The sequence below is a fragment of the Neopsephotus bourkii genome, unplaced genomic scaffold (genome assembly GCF_033783945.1).
Source record: "Neopsephotus bourkii isolate Nb327-2 ecotype Australia unplaced genomic scaffold, CSIRO-AGI_Nbou_v1 NB_1542, whole genome shotgun sequence".
Taxonomy (NCBI): Eukaryota; Metazoa; Chordata; class Aves; order Psittaciformes; family Psittacidae; genus Neopsephotus; species Neopsephotus bourkii.
In genome coordinates, this window is record NW_026902018.1 from 1,212,476 (window position 1) to 1,233,607 (window position 21,132).

Below are 21,132 nucleotides of genomic sequence, written 5' to 3' on the forward strand. Positions count from 1 at the left end.
ATCCATGCTGTACTTCCAGGCTTTGCAAACCCTCAGGCAGGGTTTTCCTATCCGGAGTCTATTGGATACAGATTGCAAAGGAGGAGACGAGCACCAGGGCGCTGCTGCAGGGTGAGCCCAGCGCCTCACTGCCGCTCTGCTCCTCTGGGGACAGCCTCGGACCTGGCTCTGGACCAGAGCACGGTGGTGCCCGTGTGAGCCATGGTCAGAGCCCTGCCATGGAGCAGCTCTACACCCGGTACCCCCCCCATAGCCAGGGCTAGGGGGGATGTGGGGGTCTCCTACTCCCCGTTTGGGTTTCAGTAATGGATTGCATTGGCAGAACTTGAGAGGCACCAGAGGAAAGCCCATCACAGCCACTCCAACCCCTTCTCCCATTTGCCAGCGTTATCCAGGCGTCCCCGCTCCGAGCCGCCGGCAACAAAGCACCCCGGTGTGTGTGCAAGCAGAGCTCTGCAACTGATTGAGGGTAACTAAACCCACTCTAAGAACAGAGAGGGAGAGTGCTCTCTTGGGAAAGAGATTCCCATTTCTTCTAGCAGCAACAGGTTCCCAAACAGCAGTTTCTTGTTTGGAAGTAACAGGAGTGATTGAAAGCGCTAGCACTGACGCTACAGGAATTCACGCTCCGCACACTGGCTGGATTCATTCCCCTCTTCTCCTTTCCCCCCCACCCCCCCCGAATTGTCTGTCTGCAACAGTTCTGCAGTGGGACAGTTAAATACAAAGGGGAAAGCTGGTTCTGAGCCAGCTCCCATCCCACTGCCACAACCTTCCAGCAAACAAACAGATATATATTATTATATATACACACACACACACACGCGTAGACACATACACACAAATAGGACAGAAAGGAAAAGGGGGAGAGCTGGGAAAGGAGAATCCCACAATCCAGCGGCACATCCTCGAGGTCTGTCCTGCTGAGCAGTGTTCCAGGCCCCGACCTCCCATGTGCACAACTTGGCTCCCTCGTCCTCCCAGCCGCAGCCCACCGGGAATCCTCCTGCCTGGCTGTCGGGGGGGGAATGGGCACGGCTGCTCCGTGCTGCTTCAAGGCTGGAACTTTAGTTTGAGGTGGCAGTGATGGGTTTATCCAGTTCGAGGTCAAGGCTGGAGCTGCTGGGGTGCAAGCTGCTGTAGCAGGATTTGCAGACTCTGCTGGGTTCGAAGAGCTGCTGACTGGGAACGGGCACCTTCTGGTTACAGCAACTGGAGCAGAACACGTTTCCACAATTCCTTGCATCAGGAAGGGAGGAGAAATGGAAAAGAGGAGATTAGAGGCAGGTTGAGAACGTTCCCTGAGCTGTAACTTCTGCTGCTCACAGGGTTGTGATGTGGTCAGCCCAGAGGCTGCAGTGGCTCCTTCCCAAGCACAGGGTGCGTGTGAAGCCACCACACCAGCAGCTGCACCCTGTGCTCCTCACTGTTGCAGCTGGAGTGGAGCTCTAGGGAAGGACACCAGGAGGGAGCACAAAGCTCATGGAGCATCCCTAGAGCCACAGCTCTCCTGTGCAACGCTGACATCAAACTCAGCTGACAGGGGGAGACTGAGCTGAGCTCTTAGGCAGAAGCTCTTCCCTGTGAGGGTGCTGAGGCGCTGGCACAGGGTGCCCAGAGAAGCTGTGGCTGCCCCATCCCTGGCAGTGCTCAAGGCCAGGTTGGACACAGGGGCTTGGAGCAAGCTGCTCCAGTGGAAGGGGTCCCTGCCTGTGGCACTGGCTGGACCTGGATGAGCTTTAAGCTCCCTTCTAACCCAAACCAGGCTGGGATTGTGTGCTTCTATGAAACTGGAGGGAACCCACTCCTCCCTGAAACAGGGGTAGAGTTCTCTCCCATGGCCTGCAGAGGAGTTTGGGCACGATGATGCTAATAGCCATGGGCACATGGCTAAAGCACAGCAATCTAGGGGCTCCCCCCGTAAGGATATGTGGAGTGTGGTGCCCTGGGTCTGCTCACATCCCTGACCCAGCCTTGTGTTAGAGATAGACTGTCCTGGGAGGAGGTGGGAGCCTTGGTTCCTTTCCTCTTCTAAAAGCTGGTGAGTACCAGCACAGAGACACTTCCTTCTGTTTCTGTCCAGCACACTGCTGGGAGTTGAAGCATGGGACACGAAATAAAACCAGCCCCAGTTTGGGCTGATGCAATCCTCCAATGCCCCAGCAGCCCGGTCCCTATTGCAGCATGGCCAGCACTCCCCACACAAGGTAAGCTGAGTCCCCATGCAAAGGCAGAGCTGGGCAGGCAGGTTTGGCATGCTCAGCAGCACAGCAGGGTGCTCATACACATTCCTGTCAGGTGTGAGCCGGAGCATGCACGTCACAGGGGGCAGGGATGGGACCAAAACCTCGAGTTAGTTACCTGCTTTTCCTGCAGCCCCCCTCTAACCTGCTGCTGCTCACACTAACCTGAGGGTCCTGTCCTGCACAAGGAGTTCAGAAGAGCACTGAGGGACCCGAATGGTGCAGGTTCACCTCTGTGCCTGACACCCCATCCATTCACTCTTTGCCACCAGGGTTTTGTGCCATTCCTATTATGTGCTAGGAAAGATCTCCTGCTGCCACTGGACTGACAGAGAATTCTGCCTACACCCAGCAGCTTGGATTAATGCTTCACTGCCAAAGAGACAAGATTTCCAGATGCTGGTCACTGATGTGGAAAGAGGTGGCAGAGAAATCCCATTTGTCACTTTAGTGGGCTCCTTTTTTCAGCTCCACGCAGTGGCTCCTGGTCTCAAAGCTGTAACCTGCACACTGGGAGGCTGACAACAGCCCCAGCCTTCCTGCAGTGGTGCTGAAGTCTTCACCTCTGTCAGAAGCTCCCTGCTGATGGATGAGGTCAAAAAGGAACCCGAGGGATTAAGACAAGTATGTGTTTGTTGTAGCTCACCAGCTTCCTAACATATGCTCAGGGGTTTTTGTTGTTTCACCTTTCTGTGACAGATAAGGGTAGCTGTTCCCCCCCGAGCTTCAGAACACTCCGAACAACTCCTGCTTTCTATCCTGGTGGTCCCTCTGCTTTGCTCAAGAGATTACAAAGGGATGTTAAAAGCCCATGCTGGAAAAGCCACCCTGCTCATCTGAGGAAGGTGGCTGGAATCATGCTGCCCACACCTCCTCTTCCTACTGAGCCACAGACTGGCACAGGGTGCCCAGAGAAGCTGTGGCTGCCCCATCCCTGGCAGTGCTCAAGGCCAGGTTGGACACAGGGGCTTGGAGCAAGCTGCTCCAGTGGAAGGGGTCCCTGCCTGTGGCAGGGGTTGGAGCTGGAGGAGCTTTAAGGTCCCTTCCAACCCAAACCAGGCTCTGGTTCTGTGATTATCCATTCTCGGTGATACTACCCCTCCACCAGCTCTGCATTCCCTGTTGCCACCACAGTATTTTCAGTCCTTCTAAAAGAAGTAGCAGGTTTGCTGCCAACATGCTGCAGTGTTATTAATATTGTTGAGTAACTCATGGACCTCTCCCAAAAATAAGGCAGAAAAGGGAAAGAATCACAACTGTGTAATGGCTACACTTGAAAGACAGGTTCTTCTCAGTTAGAAGTGAAGCATTCCTTGTTACTCAAACACACAATTTACTGGTGGTGTTAGTGTGAGATCCACACCCCCATTTAAGCTACCAAAAGCCAAGTCCTAGGTGCCTTCTGTGAAGAGAGAGGCCTGGTTATGTGGATCTAAACAGCTACCAGATTGTGTTGCACTCCCCCCTCCCAACTTATTTCTAGTGATTTCTAGGCAAGTGAAAAACAAAGAGTGGGAAAGCCTGAGTTAGTTCAGAGATGTTACCAAGAAAAGACAGGCAGAGAACAGACAGAGGCTGTTGTAAATGCTCACCAGATCTGACCAACACCTTCAATGTCCCTGCAAGGAGGGGAGAAAGAGCTCAGAGGGGAACGAGGGAAAGCAGCAAACAGGGGCAATGAAGGAAGTGGGATGTTTTCATCCTGCTCAAGGATTGCACTGTGTGGGTTTCAACTCGTTTTCACCCTCAGGTCAGCTGTGGAGCAGACTGCCACTGAGCACTGGGGGTGTGAACACGTGTACTATGGGAACACTTGGGTGTTCTTCCTGGTTGCCATTCCTTACTGGTCTCTGCTGTAAATGACAGAGCTCACATGGACAGCCTGGTCACCATGTGAAAGCTGAAGAAACCAAGTCACTAAAGGGCAATTTGCAATCAAACTGGAAACCCTGAGTCAGTTTTAACTCCTCGTGGTGTTGGGGTGTCCTGTGTCCACACTCCAGGAGCTCTCCAGAGCCCAGGCCTAGGAAATGGGAATGTAGATGCCCAGTGTGATGGGCTAGGGAGACAGCTCTGATGGGCACACTTTGCACCCCCAGTGCTAGGAGAAGGCCACAGGAAAACACCACCTGAACTCTCATACACCCCTTTGGATGTGTACAACTGCATGCCTGGCAATTCTATTCCTCATCTGAAGCCTTAAGGCACAGAAATTTGCTCAAACACTGTGGACACACAAAAAATAACCAAAGCCCTTCAACAACTTTTCATTCTCCCCTGGCTTTGTCTTTACAAGACTAAATGGAGCAATACATAAAACAGGTACAACAGAAGAAAGATGTTTGTAATTCTCCGTGCTTCAAAAAGCAATGAAGCATCAAAATGGGATAACTGCCATTTATTACATGATGGGTCTTGTGTTAGCTTTCTCCTGCCCAGAAATCAGGAGGAGGAATTGTATGGAATAGAAACCTGAGATTCCCTGTCTTTAACTAGAGTATGACCTCATCAAGCAACCTCTGCCACTTGTCTTTCCCTGAGCCCCTGCTGCACTATCGGTTGTAGCCTCAGCTGGCAATATGTGTGGCAAAGAATAATCCAGAAAGCTTAGTTCACAAAGGTGTCCTTTCCAGATTCGCTACATGAGCCATTTAATGAAAAGGGGAGAATGGTTAGAGAAGGAAAGGAGCAGGTTTGCAACCAGCAATGGGAAGATGCTGCTATTCATCTGTTTGCAGTACTGAATCCCTGAATGCCAAGATGACACACCAGTATTTTTTATCATTTACACTTCTTAAAAGGCTAAACAGGCAGCTGCCTCCAGGTCCAGCCCGAGGACAAAAGGCAGAGTATGTTTAGGCTGGGGTGGAGCAGATACCTGGCTTTTTAAATATGTATTCCTCATAGAACTGGAATACAGAGGAGAGACTGTTTAGCTCCTCCAGCACGCTCGGCTCTTCAGGAGCGTGCACAGCCCTTCTCTAAACCCTATAGTGTGACATCCATCCCTGAGAACGGAGCTATGTGGTTTAAAAGGAGAGGGAAACCCAAGCCGTGGCCTCCCTCCCACCCTCTGCACAGGTTACCTGCAGTGGTGCTTCCTGCTGGCAAGCCAGAAGGTGCTGTCACAGCCGTAGCAGTGTGCAGCGAGGTGGTCTGGGAGCCATCGCGTCACCTGCAAGAAACCCAAGCCAAACGGATCAAGGAGAGGGCAATTAGAAACAAACCCATCGCATCTGTGCTCCCAAACTCAAAGCAAAGCACCACCAGGGAGGTGCTTGTTCTGTTTTGAGAGCACAAATCCAGTGTTTGCAACAACTGGAGACAGGCGACAGAAACCTTGAGAACAGAACGCTAGATTTCCCTCAAACAGAAATGATGCCATGAAGTCCAATTCCCTGGGGTTTTCCTGGGCTTTAGATGTATCTAGCCAAGAATATTCACCAAGCATGTGTCCACCTAAGGCTCCTTGAGCTAACCATCCCTTCCACAGCCTCTCAGGGTTCCACGCAGAAGGCAGAGGGCTCATAGGCACAGGTACCAGTGGTTGAAGCACGAGACACCAGTGAAGCACAAGGAAGAGAGCTCACAAGAAGTGGCACATGACCAAAGGCTGAAGGAGAGTTTGAGTTATGAATATCCCCATCCTACTGGAAAAATGAGTGATTTACAGGGATTTAGTCTGTACCTCTGTGTCCTGTTTATCCACCTGCTCCCAGCTGGCTTCAGAGAAAATCTCTGTGCTGCAGCGAGACAAGCAGTTCTGATCCAGATTGCTTTCCGAGTCGGGTATAGAAGTCTGTTGGCAAACAAACACAGCTGAACAGAACCATCCCCTATCCCTAATTCCATACAAATAAAACTGGACATGGGGAGGAGTGGAAAGGGTACCTCCTGCTGAGAAAGAGCAGGCTACGACTGCACTGCAAGGGTGAGTGCCATAACTGGTCCCCTATCTATGGTGAATTGCAAAAAAACCCAAACCACCAAGCAAAAAGTCCCCCAAGAGCTCAGTTTTGGACCCTCCGATGACAGGGTGATGTGAGGCAGAATGAATCTGGGATCTATTCTTCTGCTGGGTTAGCCACACTTTGGGTGATGAACCAAAACAGCTGCTATCTGTGGCTCCAATGTTTCCTTTCCAAGGCTGTTTCACTTTCAAAGCTAACACCAGTAATACATAGATCCTTTTGTCAGCAAAAATCCTGCAAAATACAAGCCAGATCCCACATGGGAAACTCTGAATTTGAGCCATATATATTCCATATACAGTTTTAGGGGGAACTATACTTCTTTAATACAGTTTATGCAGGTAGAGTTGTTTTGAACTGACCTAAAACTCAGCCAGCCTTTAATATACATTAAAAATAGCAAGAAATCTTGAGTTAATGCCTTTTAGCACATGAGGAATGGGAATCTTTGGAGCTCCAAAGGGAACCTTTTACCCCCCCAAGCTGGGAAGAGCTCAGATTCTCAAAACTGGTGTATTTTCTCGAGCACAGCACGCTCCCCCCTCCAGCCCCATGCTGCACTTTGTGACAGCCCTTCAAAACGGGGAGATTTATCATTCAGCCAAAGCACCAAATTTCTCCAAGGAATCCAAGCTTTTGCCAGGGACAGAAGCCACACGCAGCTGGAATGACACCGAGCTGAAATGGGTGCCCAGAAGTGCTGTCATCTCCCAGCGTGAACAGCCAAGAGGCGCTGAGTATTCTCACAACAGATGTACCTGGGTCTATAAAGCCTCTCTGCCCCTTCCAGGCAACAGGAATCTAAACAGAAGCTGCAAACCTCCTGTAGGTTTATTTTCTCTTCAATTTTGCAGGCATATAAACCACATTATAATGTACATGTAGGAAGAAGGAAACTTTCGATGGGTGTTACATCAACCTCAGGAATTCCAGGCCAATGCATCCAAACCCCAAACCTTTTGACTTCTATTAGTCAAAAGAGGAGAAATGAGGTAAAAAAACAGGGAAGAAGCAACCTAAAAATCCACCCAAGCCACTTGGAGATGCAGAGAACACTTGTCAGCTCTTGAGATCCTGACCTTGGAAGAATGCTCATTTCACCTCTGATTTTAAGGTTTCTTCTGCCAACCATAACTGCAGAGATGATTTCATCGCTATGGAAATCTGTGATTAGTCCTGGAGTTGAATCATGCCTCGAACTTCAATCTCTGTTTTATGACTTTAAACTCTTCCCAGTAAGAACACAAAGAGTTTAAAAGTTCCCTTAAAATCATTACAGAAGCCCTGGCAGAAGGCTGTTGCAAAAGCTCTCGATTTATTACAGTCAATGAGCCTTGAACTTCACTGTTCTGAGCCAACAGTGCAGCTACTGCTGCATCTTTCTTACCCTGAGCGTGCAAAGCACTCAAGAGCTCAGTCCTACACCACTGCTCCTACAAATCCCACATTCACATTCGTAGGAAAAAGTCGTTGCCCACATACTTAAACCACAGTTTTCATATGTTTGTGGGGTTTTTTTAAGGCAAGTGAAGTTGTCCAGGTATGTGTGAGTGAAACACCCATGCTGAAAAAAGCCTTTGGTGCATTTATGGTCAAACTAAAATACAGTGAAATTATTAGTCATCCTTAACTGCCATTTGCCATGTACCCAGTCAGTTGTCTGCCCCTCCTTGGAATGACCTGAAGTGTTTTAGAAAGCTTGCATGGCCAAAATATCACCACCTGCCCAGCAACCCAAGAGCTGACAAGCTGGTGAGGTCCAGAACATGCCTGACTACCCCACTGTTGCCATAAGTGGCCCAACTACCATTTCACTTACCACTTCGTCTCCATAATCACCATTGAGACGTAAGGAGCTATTCAGGAACTGGCTCTCCAACCGGCTTTTCAGCTCTTGCACTTGCTTCTTCAAGGTCTCCACTTCTTGCTGGTGGCCAGTTTCTATCTGGCGCAGGCGCTGCTGGATGACATCAGTGTAGACAGGCATCCCATCGTCATCCAGGTGACTTCTGGCAGGTTGGTCTGGGCTGCTGGCTGCCTGCTGCTTCCCAAGGTGACCAAACATCCATTTCTGGTGCAGGTTCCTCAAGTGGAACTGTGCAGAACTGCAGCTAGCTGTGGAGACCTGCCTGCTCAGGGAGGCTTTGATCCGCCCGTCCTCTCCGTTCACACAGTGTCCGTTCGTCGCGTGGTATTTCGGGGGCAGCCCAAACCCCGTGGGTTTCTCTGTCATCTTGTTCTCAGTCTCCAGCTCCCCGTTACACACAATCTCATCTTTACGTTCAGCTAAAGGCAAGGCACAAGGGGAAGGCATCGGGATGTGAGTGTTGCTGCTACCAGAAGTCCTATGTACTTTTGTTCCCAGTTTCTGAAGTTCTAGCATGTTCTCCCCCTCTGGCCTGTTTTCAAGAGTTCGAGACAGTTCCTCAGCACTGCTGTTGCCCAGGGGAGGTATGTGGCAAGGCAGAACGAGCTCCTGCTTTGCTTCGTTCTCTGTTAAGGTTTCTGTAGAACTTTCAATGTTGGATGTCCTTGCCTCGTGTGGGATTGTGAGAGGTAACGGAAGGCTGGCCTGCTCTGCACCGTACAGGCTTTCTGCTTCTCCTTCAAGTTTGCTAATACCTTCCTCCTCCGTATTCTTTTGAGTGTCTCTACTTACAAAGCCCTCCAAAGTTACAACCTGTAGTCCTTTCACCTGAGGTACCTTCTGGATAGTGTTACTGAGATCAGGATGCTCATCCTGTTGTCCTTTAAGCTCAGAAGCACCTTGAGAAGCTGGATGTGGATTGAGAGTTGGATTGTTCATTACAATACCTTTATCCATCTCAGCCTTTCCACAGAGGTCACCAACATACCCATGTACATTTTCAGTTCTCTTCTCCTTATCCGGGGCAATTTCATCCCCTTTACCTACTGTCTCCAGGCTCCCCCTCGAGTGCTCCTCCAGACCAACATCATCTTTAGTGGCCTCTTGCAAGATGTTCTCCATCTGTCCCTCTGCCACACCAGCTGCCACAGAGAGCTCTGCTCCCACTGGAGCCCTGCCCTGTTTACTGAGGCTGTCCCCATCGAAAGGGTCATCCCCAGGGTTACTGAGGCTGCTCAGCTCCAGGGACCGGCGGTGCTCCTGCCACTTCTCATTGAGGCTGGGGTCACTACTGCGTCGATTGCTTGGAGGCATGCTGCTGTCACAGGCCGTGGTCAGATTGTCAAAGGATCTTGTCTTTGGTAACCTGGGAAAGTACAAATAAGCACAATCCAAAATCAGTGTTTTCAAGGCTTAGCTACTGCAGTTTAATACCACCCACCCCAACCACCCCCAATTAGGACAGTAACAATCTGCTAACTAATGGCCTTCTGTGAAGTATGCAGTAGGAGCACAGTTTGACCATCTGTAGTGCAGAGCTGCTTCAGTACTTTCTTTGTTTGCCATCAGGAAAAGATGTTCCATCAGACTTCAAACATTCCCAGAATAATCCCCTTCCCACAATGCACAATTACAGTCTGGTCCCATCTCCTAAGCAACATGCGCTCAGAACCATTGTTCAAAACCCCAGAAGAATAGTTACACAACAGAAAAAGAACTCAAATTCAAGACCATCAGATGAAAAGCTTATATCCCACAAGGATATAAGGAATTCTACATGGCTATGCAACACCCAGAGCTTAACTCTATTTGCTGATCTTCTCTGTGGTATGGTATCACCTCTGAAACATAATGGCTTTCATAACTCAAGCAACGACAGACTGCTTGTGGGTAGGTCCCACAAATAAGCCTGTGAAAAACAGTTCCCTCCCACCACAAGTATTCTCCTTTTTATATCCCACAATATTCTCTGTTGATCTTACTTTACAGGATGGGATTTCTGGGCTCTAGGCTCACCTGCCCAGAGGCTGATCTTCAGGGCTAGAGCCTGGAACAGGGTACGGGGCACAAGTGTCATCAGTGGGTGTAGAGGGGGAAGAGCATGGCAGGTAAACAGCACTCCAGAGCATTAAGTTCCGCACATGGCACACTGGATACAGCACCTGAGAGGGGGGAACACACAAGGATCAGAAATGGCAAACTGCTCCCTGCTCCCAGAACACAGGGAAGGGTTCAAGTCTGACAAAGGTGGCAGGTGCCCATCTGGGTTTGCAGCTGGGAGGCTTTGCCAGGTCTCCAGGTAATTCTGAAGGCCAGCGAGCAGCTCTGGCATCTGTAACCAGCTCCACTTGGATATGTGATTATCTCTTCTTTCTGAGGCAGAACAATGCTGGCTTTCAGCTTCTCCTGAATGAGTTACTGCAGTGTGCTCTGTGTGAATCTACACCTTAGTGATGCCTCTGCGCAATTCCAACTGCTGGAGAATTCAGTGGCCCATTGTTAGCGCAGAGACTGCCTTGTACTTTGTGTTATACCCTGTCCCACGAGAGCTGAACTAAGAACCTCCTTCTACAGGCTCCAGTTCAAAGTAACCCTGTCAGCAGCAGAAGCACTGGTATGTTAAAGAGTAAGTACATGCAAAAATACTCCTGACTTGCTTGCTCTTAAAAGGGATTCTGTGCCTGTGGAATATGCTTTCTGATTCAGTGTAAAACCACCTCGGGTCACTCTATCAATCTCACTCTTTTCCCAGGCAACTTCCCTGTGGAAAGGCAGGCAACGGCAGAGAAAGCGAGGGCTGTGGGGTGGCTTCGTTTGGTGGTTGCTGCTTGTGAGCAACTATGGGTTTACAGACGTGGCTACATGAGAGAGACTGAAAAGACTTTTAAAGACTGAAGTAAAACCATGAAAAGATGAATATAAGATAAAAGCCTCCCAGATACTGCAGGTTATCCCAAATGGCTCAGTACAGCATAGGGCCTACTGAGAACAGCCAAGGCACTGAGACTGCGCCTGTACTGCAGGACACAGCACGTGAGGGCAGCCAGGGACAGTTCGACCTGTCCCCACAGCCTCTGCTGGTGTTTTCAGGGAAAACTTGGATGCATCCACAGCTTTAAAAGCTGTATTTATCTGCAGTGTCTCATGCTTTCAGCTACTTGAAGGAACAACCCAAAAGCCACATCCATCATATGCAAAACCACTGCACAGGCCTTACAGTTAGGTTTATGATACCTGATATTTTTATAAGCAAAATGGGTTTAAATGTTTATAAAAGCCTTTGCTGTCCTCATCATGATGATGTTTGATGACTTTCTGCCACATGCCTACCACAGTGCATCCATTTATACCTTACATGACCTTCCATCACATACACTAAAGAGAACTGTGAGGCATTGCAATGGAAGGACCACACTGAAAACATCCAAGTGTTAAGAGAAGCAAAGATACACTGAATAATCAGAGTTACTTTTCCTGTTTAGATTCAAGATGAGTATAGACACAGTGTCTTAAAAAATAACTTTCTGACACTCCTCCGGCATCGCTCAGTCCTCTAGAAAGGTCTGCCTGTCAAACAGGGAAATGTTTTCTGTTACAGAAAATGAGGCAAAATATTTAGTTACAAAAATCGCATTTTCAGCATAGAGAAATTTTTGAGGTTGAATTTGACATTCCTTAAACATCAGCAAACTTAATGCAAGACTTGAAACATCATAGTGGGCAGACTGTTTGAAGGAGAACATTGATGAGGAGAGCTGAGCACACCTATACACTGTATTCATTATAAGAGTTGAGCCATTAGTACGTCTCATTGCTATAAGCTTGGGTGGTTTTTTAAAGTACCTACAGGGGCCAACACAAAACCTGAGAGGGGCTTGGGACAAGGGCCTGTAGGGGCAGGCCAAGGGGAATGGCTTGAACCTGCCCGAGGGGAGACTGAGCTGAGCTCTTAGGCAGAAGCTCTTCCCTGTGAGGGTGCTGAGGCGCTGGCACAGGGTGCCCAGAGAAGCTGTGGCTGCCCCATCCCTGGCAGTGCTCAAGGCCAGGTTGGACACAGGGGCTTGGAGCAAGCTGCTCCAGTGGAAGGAGTCCCTGCCTGTGGCAGGGGTTGGAGCTGGAGGAGCTTTAAGGTCCCTTCAACCCAAACCAGCCTCTGATTCTATGATACCCACTTCTGAGAGCAGTGTACCTGGGAGCCCCTAAAGGGATGCTCCCTGCAAGGTGGGGAATGAAGGATACATACAGAGTCTGACTGGGAGGAGTAGAGCAGGTTTTTGAAGGCTTTGTTTGCTGCCCGCAGCAAAGACCAGACAGAACAGGTCCGTTCCTGAGTGTGTTTCTCTCCTCTCTCTTTCGCATTGTTGCACAGGAATGTACCAAAGAGGCAAGAGTAGGTGTGCTGCACCAACTTCACCTGCACAGACCAACACAGACATTGTCACAGGGCAGAAAGAACCAACAGTCAGGATTAAGAAGCAACAAATCCTTCCTTTGCAGGGAATCCACCCCGTTCAGAAGGGCAGACACACACACACACACACACCTGCATTTTTGCATAACTCCTTATAAATTAATTGCAAAAGAGCTCAAGCAGAGCAGAATCTTTTAAAATCATGACCAAAAAAAATGCAAGAAGAAATACAGAATAGAAAGACAGTATTTATTCATAATCAAGCCTATTCTGTGCTGATTCACTCTCCTAGCGCTGCAGGATAGGCAGAGAGCTGTGATCCCTCTGTTACAACACATTGCTGCAGCACAGAAATTCTGATCGTTATTCACTGTGTCTAACAAAATAACTCAACATGAACTCAACTTCAAGCATATAAATGACTTGCATGGGATTATTCAGAGGTTTAAATGAAGACAAGTACTTCAGTGCTGTATTCATTTAGGGGTTTACTCTGAAAAGGCCATAGTACTCAGGGTACTGCAGATTAGCAGTGTGCTGTGAAGCCAGTTACCATCCTTGTATCTCATTTCACAACTGAGCTGAGCCAGGACTGTACATGTACCCAGTTACATGGCTGAGCTGGCAAGTGGTAAAGCAAGTCAGCCACAAGCACAGGAACGTGCTTTAAATCTCTTAGCGGATCAGACACTTCCTAGAAACTTCTACTCTTAAGAGTTCTAGCCCTACAGTCTGTGGCCACCACTTTCCCAGGGATCTGCCTTCCAGCCTGCAGAACTCATTTTGAGCATCCCAGGCAAATCCCTATTAGGAGAGGTGTCCCCTTCAAAAGCAAACAAACACAGCTCACATCCCACACATTTTTAGCAAAGAAGTGAATGGAAAGGTAAGGGGCAGGTCAGTTTTAGAGGAGGAGCCTTCAAGTCAAAACAAGACCACAGTAGGGGGAAGTTTATATTGCCAGTAAGCATGACTTTATGCTGCATGGATGCTTTATGCTGGAGTTATGCCAGCACCTCCTAGGTGAGACTATTAAATTCATATCATCTATTTATTTCTTTAAAGTCTAAAAGAAGTCCTTACGGGTCCTGCTTCTGTTTTAAGAGCGAACAGACCTCAGGTCCCATGAAGTATACAAGTACTTTTGTCTGTTGTATCTGGACAGTTTTCCCACTACCTTTATCAGGCTGCAGCATATCACAGCTAGAGGGGAACATCAGAAACCCCTTGGGGCTCTACAGTGGGTACTGGTTTAGCAGCAGTCTATAAAACAGCAATCTCTCAAGCCACAACTCACAAGGAATGCTTCGTTAAACTCGAAAGAGCAAGGGAACTGCCTCTGGAGCTGATGGACGCAGTCCAGCCACTGTAAAAACACTGGGCAGCGCTCATTCAGGTCATCCGAGTTCTCACCATGGCCACAGCGATCTGCAAACTTGTGGCCAAAATCCAGCCACTCCGTCTCCACTAGCACCTGGAAACCCTGCAGAAATGAAAGGACAGGTGTAAAGGTCCTCATTTGCTTTGGTTCCATTTGCTAAGATGGTTTGAGGCTTCTGGGAATCCCTTTATTCTTACTGTTTCCCTTCAGCACTGGCCTCATTACTTATCTTTACTGCTTCTTCACCTAATGCCTCTGGGTTCTGAAATGCTGCATGATGGAAATTAGGACAGAGATGAATTCCCATGGCTATATGAACAGGAGAGGGGATAAAGCAGGTTAAGTCCTCAATGACTCCCAGGGAAGACCCTGAATGAGACCTCTCTTGGCCAGGCAGGGGTGAGGACGAACTTCATCTTGCTCAAAACCACCTGGATCACGGAAACCAGCATGTGGACATGAGAGGGAATTGTAAAGCTCTCCCTTGAAAACAAGGGCAGCTGTGTCTGTCACTAAAGAAACCCATTCCTCCATCCACACAGGACACAGATGCTTGGAGATGATGCTCACTTGTGTGTACACCCCACAGAACACAGCCACAAGGCCGGTTAAAGTCTTGCAGGACTTCTTGTGGAAATAGAAAGGGCAATGAACATTTCAGAACAGTGCCTGGCGGAGCACCTGAATGTGACAGCTCACCTTAGTGGATATAAAACCCATCACACGTTAGCAAGGGTTTGATTTGTAGTGGGAAGAAAAATTGTAGAGCATACTTAAGTCAACAGCTGTAATTAGGGCAAAAATAACAGCTGAAAACCTTAAGATTTGACATTACTGAGGCTTCATTTTCCTAAACATTTCTGATCCTTATACAGACAGCTATAGTTAATGGTTTCCTCTGATGCAGTGGTGACAAGAAGGAAGGCAAGGGATGGGTACAGAACTCCACACTTTGGGCAGGGATAACAGCACTCTTAGGAGGGACCAGGAGGAGGCGCTGCCAAGGACAGAGCAGCATGTTTTGACCTGATGGATGCCAACTTCTAGAACCCATGTGAAAAAGCATCTAAGAAGTTTCCACAGTTTCATCCAAAAGGCATTGCCACAGTTTAAACTTCTGGTCCTGTGTGTCCAAGGCTTTAAGCAGCAATTTATATCCCAGTGTTCAGACACATGCTTCTGTTCTAGACAACAAAGGCATCTTGCACGTGGGCTGGCAGATGGAATCCAGCCATCACATATCACACAGTGCTGAAAAGTGATGGGGCGGAGGAGGAAATCAGCCTGGAAAACCAGGAGAAATGTAACTAAGTGACAGAGGGCAATGAAAATGTGAAACTGGAAAAACATGCAGCTGGGCAATCTAGAAAAGAGAAAGGCTTCGTATTGATACTTGGCTGAGAAATTGCAGTGGTGGAGCAGCAACTGCAATGTGCAGCACTCTGCACTATTCCTAAGTTAAAAACAGGAAAGCACAGACCATGACTGTGCAGTTGCATCAAAGGGGGAAAATATAATCTGCTCTTGAGTTACAGACTGTATTTACACCTATATGTAACTGTATGTGCAGCCTAGTGTTAGGAAACTCCTGCTAGCTTTAGTGCCTTTTGTAGTGGGAAAACCTGACATCAATTACAGAGCTCCTCAGAGAAGGACCTAAACCCAGTAAGTACCTCATGCCCTACCAGGTGGTTACAAACCTCTGTGGTCCTGTAGTACGGATCTAGCAGCAGTTTGGCCAGTGCCACTATCTGGGGTGTTCGGTCCCAGCCGTCTGAGCAGTGCACCAGGACCGGTCGCTGGTCTCGGTCCACGGCATGAACTACGAGCAGCGCAGACTTCAGAAGCACAGATAAGTGCTGCAGCCATTTGGTGCTTTCCAGAGCTGATAACCAACTAGAGGAAAACAGGGGAAGACAGTTTTTGTTCCTTTACAATGCTTTGTAAAAGAGGAGGTGAGGATATTTGAATTTATCCTGCTTGAATGGAAGGGTGGAACCTGAGGTGCCTTCAGAATCTCTGTCCTTCAGCTATTCCCAAGCTCTACAATGTATGCTGTAGGTATCTGAAGAATCTCTACCCTAAGAAGAGCTATATATCCAGTTCAGCAAGGGTGGCCATTCTGGATCTATGATGATGCCATGAAAGACTCTTAGCAACAAACTCAAGTCAGGGGAGTGGTAGGGGAAGCAGGACTGGTACAACTTAGTGCTGCAGCCCTGCGTCCAGCTCTGGGACCCCCAACACTGGAGGGATGTAGAGCTGCTGGAGTGAGTGCAGAGGAGACCATGGAGATGATCCGAGGGGTGCAAGAGCTCTGTTGTGAAGAAGTTCTTCCCTGTGAGGGTGCTGAGGCGCTGGCACAGGGTGCCCAGAGAAGCTGTGGCTGCCCCATCCCTGGCAGTGCTCAAGGCCAGGTTGGACACAGGGGCTTGGAGCAAGCTGCTCCAGTGGAAGGGGTCCCTGCCACCATTACATGATTCTATGAACGAATGTGTCCTAATGGAGACCCATCTCAGAAGCTCCTGAGATGATGGGCTGTTAGAGGCCAGTCATCCCACAGCACTGGAGGGCTGTGAAATACGTCTCTTGAAATGACACTTTAAGTGCATGAAGTACATGCAACACCACTAGAATTTTCTGAAGGAAAGCCAAGCAGTAGAGGTTAAAGAATGAGGAATAGCAGGTGACCTCAATGCTAGCACTTAGAAACCCAACTGAAAGTCACAGCATTCTAGTACCAACACTCAAGGCTACATTATAATCTCAGATTTCATTTCCTAGGTTCACTTCAATGATAACAAACCAATTACTTCCTTTAGATCAAATTCCATGGAAATGAAAAAATACAGCTCACTGTTATTAACAGGAAAGGCACTGAGGGAAAAACCTGAATTTCACTTTACAAACCAGCAGCACAAGAATGCAGTGGCAGAATCATGTAAACAAAGGCAAAACCACCAAGCATCCACTTACTTTCCTGGATCTGGCATTTGTGTGCAGAGCAAACGCAGCGACTGAAAGCTCTTCCGGATGGAATGGATGTTTGCCATCCCCATGAACACTACTTCACAGTTTGGGTAATATTCTGTGGGGAAATATCAAGATAGAGGGAAGAAACTAACAACTACACAATGTTTAAATTCATCAAACCAAACCACTGGTGCCATGGACAGATGAAATAACCTGTTTACAAATGTTCTGTAAGGAGAGATCAGGACTTGGAGCTGAGGAGGTATTCCAGACATTACACCATGGCAGAGCAAAACAGGAAGGAGCTAGCAAAGTGTTTGTGTATTTACTTTCAGTGTTTCACTTTGCATTACAAAAGGCAGAGTACAAACCTATGGGAATAGTGATAGAAGCTCCAGATTATAGAATGGTTTAAAAAGACTGAGAAGCACCCTAAGAGACTGTAAAGCATCAAAAGTGTTTAACTCCTAATTTATGGATTTGGAATATGGGATATTGGGTGCTTGCACAAGAAAATACAGTGGTCTCTTAAAAGAGCATGTTTTCTATCATTTGATTTCCCAACTCTTTACCAGCCCAACAAATCCTGGCCTCAACCAGAACATCCTGTTAGTGATGGACTGTGTGACTCCAGTCAGAAGAGACCGACACCATCAGACAATTTAAGCATTGTTTTGTCTTTTTACTGGATGATATTATGTATTAAATAAAGCACAACATAAATTACATGTTTTTATAGAGAGAATGAAGCAAAATAGGCAATGCCTGGAGAAAAATATCAGCAGAAAGGAAGCACTTAATGCAGGTCTGATGTATTGAAGGAGACAAGCTGTTTCAGAATCTTCTATAAATTCTGGTAGAGAGGAAGAAAATTAAACTTCCTGGAGACTTTGTTTTTCTGATTTGAAATTTTATTCTCTGATGAAGAATTAACTTGTTCAGCCTGGAGAAGAGAAGGCTCCTGAAGGGGAGACCTTAGAGCAGCTCCAGTGCCTAAAGGGGCTGCAGGAAAGCTGGAGAGGGGCCTGGGACAAGGGCCAAACCTCCTCTAGTGGAAGGTGCCCCTGCTCATGGAAGGGGGTTGTAACTGGATGAGCTTTAAGGTCCCTTCCAACCCAAATCAGACTGGGATTCTGTGATTTAGTAGTTTTGAGGTGTTAAATGAAAAATGCATCTTTTCTAGTACAGTCAAACCAGCTTTGGTTACCTATAGTTTTTCTGCCTGGTATTTTTCCCTACATTCTCCAGCCATGGAATTTTAACAGGCTGCATTCATATCCAACAGTGACCATAAAATAGCACCTTCTTTAGAATACCAACAATTTACACATGCCAAAGAGCTCGGAAAGTGGTAACTGCAAATGCTTTCCAAACAAGATGAATCAGGAATTCAGTTGCTTTGGGTTAAGATATAAATGCTGAAAAATGGTTCAGCTTCAGTAAATTTGCTGCAAAGTTGTGTTCTGCTCAACAATTCTAGACTATTACTATTCCCTATAATCAGTGCCTTTATACAAGTTTGCTCAGGGATTTTTTTAGACATCAGCACACTGGACACCTTTGTCTCACTCTAGTTTATGTATTTGACTCAGCAGGGGAAAGCTAATCAGCATATTCCACACAGTTCAGCATTTAGTGAACACTGTTACCAGCTGATTTTATGTTCTGAGAAAGAGACTTCATTTACAGCTAAGCCTGTCCTTTTGAAGGGCTGTGGGAAAGCTGCAAGGATCCAGAACCTTCCTATGGATGAATATTATCTGCATCCACGCAGTCTGTTAAACGTGCAGTACTGAAGCGTAACAGTGTAGTTCTATTTGAGCAAATCCTTGTGATTAACTTAAAGCTGAGAAGAAACAGCTTACCTGGGCACTCACAGCCACCACCTTTGGCTCTGTTTGCCACAGCTGCTGCGTATGATCGTGCATCCAAGATCAAAAGCTTCTGAGGCTGTATCGCCAAGCTCTCTGCTCCTGAAGCATTAGAGATGGAGGAGTCTGGGGAAGAGGATATGCAACTCATGAGTAACTAAAAGGATACTCCTGACATTGCTTACAACAATATTCACTCAAGCCCCACAGTGCATATGCACTGCACACACAGGAACTGGAAAACTCCTGATTAAGCCTGATTATCTCTTACATGAAAGACAATAAGCTTTTTATATAAAACTGTGCCCCTTACAGAAAAGAGGCAGTGACAAACTCACCAAATTCCACATCAGAGAGGTCCCCTCCATTGGAGAAATCTCTGGAACAATTCCCATTCATTAACTTGTTACTGTTGGACCTTGAGTCTGAGGCACAGGCTTTGGCTACAGACTGGACAAGGTGTTCATCATCTGCATTCCTCCAGCCCCACCAACTGACCTCCGGCTGTCCACAGCGGGAAATAACTGCTCCATTGCTCTGGTGCCTGAAAAGGGAAAGAAGAAAAAGAACTTGTCTAACTTAAATCAGGATGAAAACCAGAGGGCACAAAATCAAATGTACTCCAGCAGCTGAACTCCTGTTGGGGACCGCTCTATTGTTCAGTAGTAAGCCTCAACCTGTGATCTAGTGGTGATGTATTCCATGAGCTTCCCTGCAAAACGCTGACTGTGACCACGCAGTCACTAGAAGGTAAAAGTCAAAGCTGGGGTAGTGTTTTCTTGTGCAATACTGTTAGCCACTGAAAGCTGGAGAACATTCTAGAAGAGCAGATGAGGCACTGAAGAGGCAGCCAACACTGGCAGGAAGGCAGGTCTACTGCTGTACTACCAGAGTGAGTTAGTGGATGGAACTCACACTAAGTTTGAGGCTGGAAGACCTCAGAGATTCACTTTTTGATGGGTTCTCTTAAAAATCCAACTACCACTAATTAGATCTGAAGAACGTAGCCATTCTGGTCGGACATACTGGCAGAATTTGGCCAGCCTGGTCTGATGATGTCTAATGGTAACCCAAACTCTTGCTTTTGGATATCGATGGTGTCCACACCAAGGCATCACCAGTGAGTCACCAGAAGCATTCCTTGCTGAAACCTGCTGAACTGTATCATGAAGCCAGTGGATCTTGGGTACTGTTTGAGTAGCTAGAAGGAAAACAGCCTTTCACATCTCAGGATGCTAAACACCTGCAGCTTTACTCATTATGAAGCTTGGTATTAGGAGTGGCTCTGCAATTCCCTCTTCATCTGCATCTATCTCCTCCACTTGTGGCTCTCCTCCACCCCTCTTCCTGATCCTTCTTGGGTAGTGTTTTATTTGCTGCTGCTCAAATACCTATCAAGTGGATCTAGTTCCAAACCCCTGCCACAGGCAAGGACACCTTCCACCAGCTCCTTTAGGCACTGGAGCTGCTCTAAGGTCTCCCCTTCAGGAGCCGTCTCTTCTCCAGGCTGACCCAGCCCAGCTCTCTCAGCCTGGCCCCAGAGCAGAGCTGCTCCAGCCCTTGGAATGTTTTTTCCCTATGCCAATTCTAGTTCCTATATGTGATGGTACAGCAAAGAATTTTAGAGTCTTCCTGCAAACAAATTGGCCACTTCAGCTTCTTGTTAAGCAAGACTTGTTCAGTTCCCTCTAACAAGGCAGCAGCACAGAATGGGGAGAGTTACCTGAATCAGATGTGATGAGCAGATCCAGGCAGCCCTGAGCAGTCAGAGCTCCCCCAAGCCTATAAATCTATAAATCCCGACTTTTCTCCTTCTCACCACTCTAACAGATGTTTATGGAGGTGGCAGGTTTGTTGTCAGAGCTGCCAAGGCCCATCAGGAGCTGAGCAGCACCATATCCCTGCAGTACCACTATGGGGCTCAGCACCAGGCAGCAGCGGCTGCCTCCGCGATGCATTCACAGCAACACTTCCCTCGGGTTAAGCCTCCTTGTTGCAAACCCTGACAATTACAAACCAGGCTGTGATATGGGATTTGAAGGGTTTTTCATAGCTCTTTTGTAATGGTTCCATACAAAATTCCTTCCTTCAGCACAAGCAACCGACCCACTGCAGGAGCTGAACTGAAGGAAAAGCGGCTGACACCAGGGGCCAGCATGAGAAGGGAAATGGGGATGTGCTGAAATAAACAACCTTCCATTTACAGCTCTCCTGATATCAAATTAGTTCAGCAAAAAGCACCTGCCAGTCACTGAAAGGCCACCCAGCTCCCTGCTATGCTCCTGCACAAGTGACATAAGGGAATAAACCACCATTACACGTGTACCAAATCTATTTGGAACGCTCAGAGAAACTCATTTATTTTTCCCTATATTCTCCCAGATTTCATTACTACCTGCTGCGGAATCATTCTCA

At 47.7% G+C, this 21,132-nt stretch overlaps 1 protein-coding gene across 5 annotated transcripts in view; it reads right to left on the minus strand.

Annotated features, from left to right (window-relative positions):
* Positions 1-803: 803 nt before the first annotated feature.
* The window catches only part of MTMR3 (myotubularin related protein 3), a 74,883-nt gene continuing 54,554 nt past the window's right edge, over positions 804-21,132 (minus strand). For 2 of the 5 annotated variants that reach the window (XM_061370484.1, XM_061370485.1), the window contains 12 exons: positions 19,056-19,261; positions 18,712-18,843; positions 16,850-16,961; positions 15,574-15,769; positions 13,790-13,975; positions 12,325-12,495; positions 10,098-10,243; positions 8,034-9,447; positions 5,932-6,042; positions 5,330-5,418; positions 3,836-3,862; positions 804-1,239 (listed from right to left, as the gene is read on the minus strand). In XM_061370484.1, coding sequence (XP_061226468.1) covers positions 1,068-1,239; positions 3,836-3,862; positions 5,330-5,418; positions 5,932-6,042; positions 8,034-9,447; positions 10,098-10,243; positions 12,325-12,495; positions 13,790-13,975; positions 15,574-15,769; positions 16,850-16,961; positions 18,712-18,843; positions 19,056-19,261 — 2,962 coding nt within the window. In that variant the 3' untranslated portion in view covers positions 804-1,067. The remainder of the gene's footprint in view (positions 1,240-3,835; positions 3,863-5,329; positions 5,419-5,931; positions 6,043-8,033; positions 9,448-10,097; positions 10,244-12,324; positions 12,496-13,789; positions 13,976-15,573; positions 15,770-16,849; positions 16,962-18,711; positions 18,844-19,055; positions 19,262-21,132) is intronic. The other 3 variants (XM_061370487.1, XM_061370486.1, XM_061370488.1) reach the window with 3 other exon arrangements.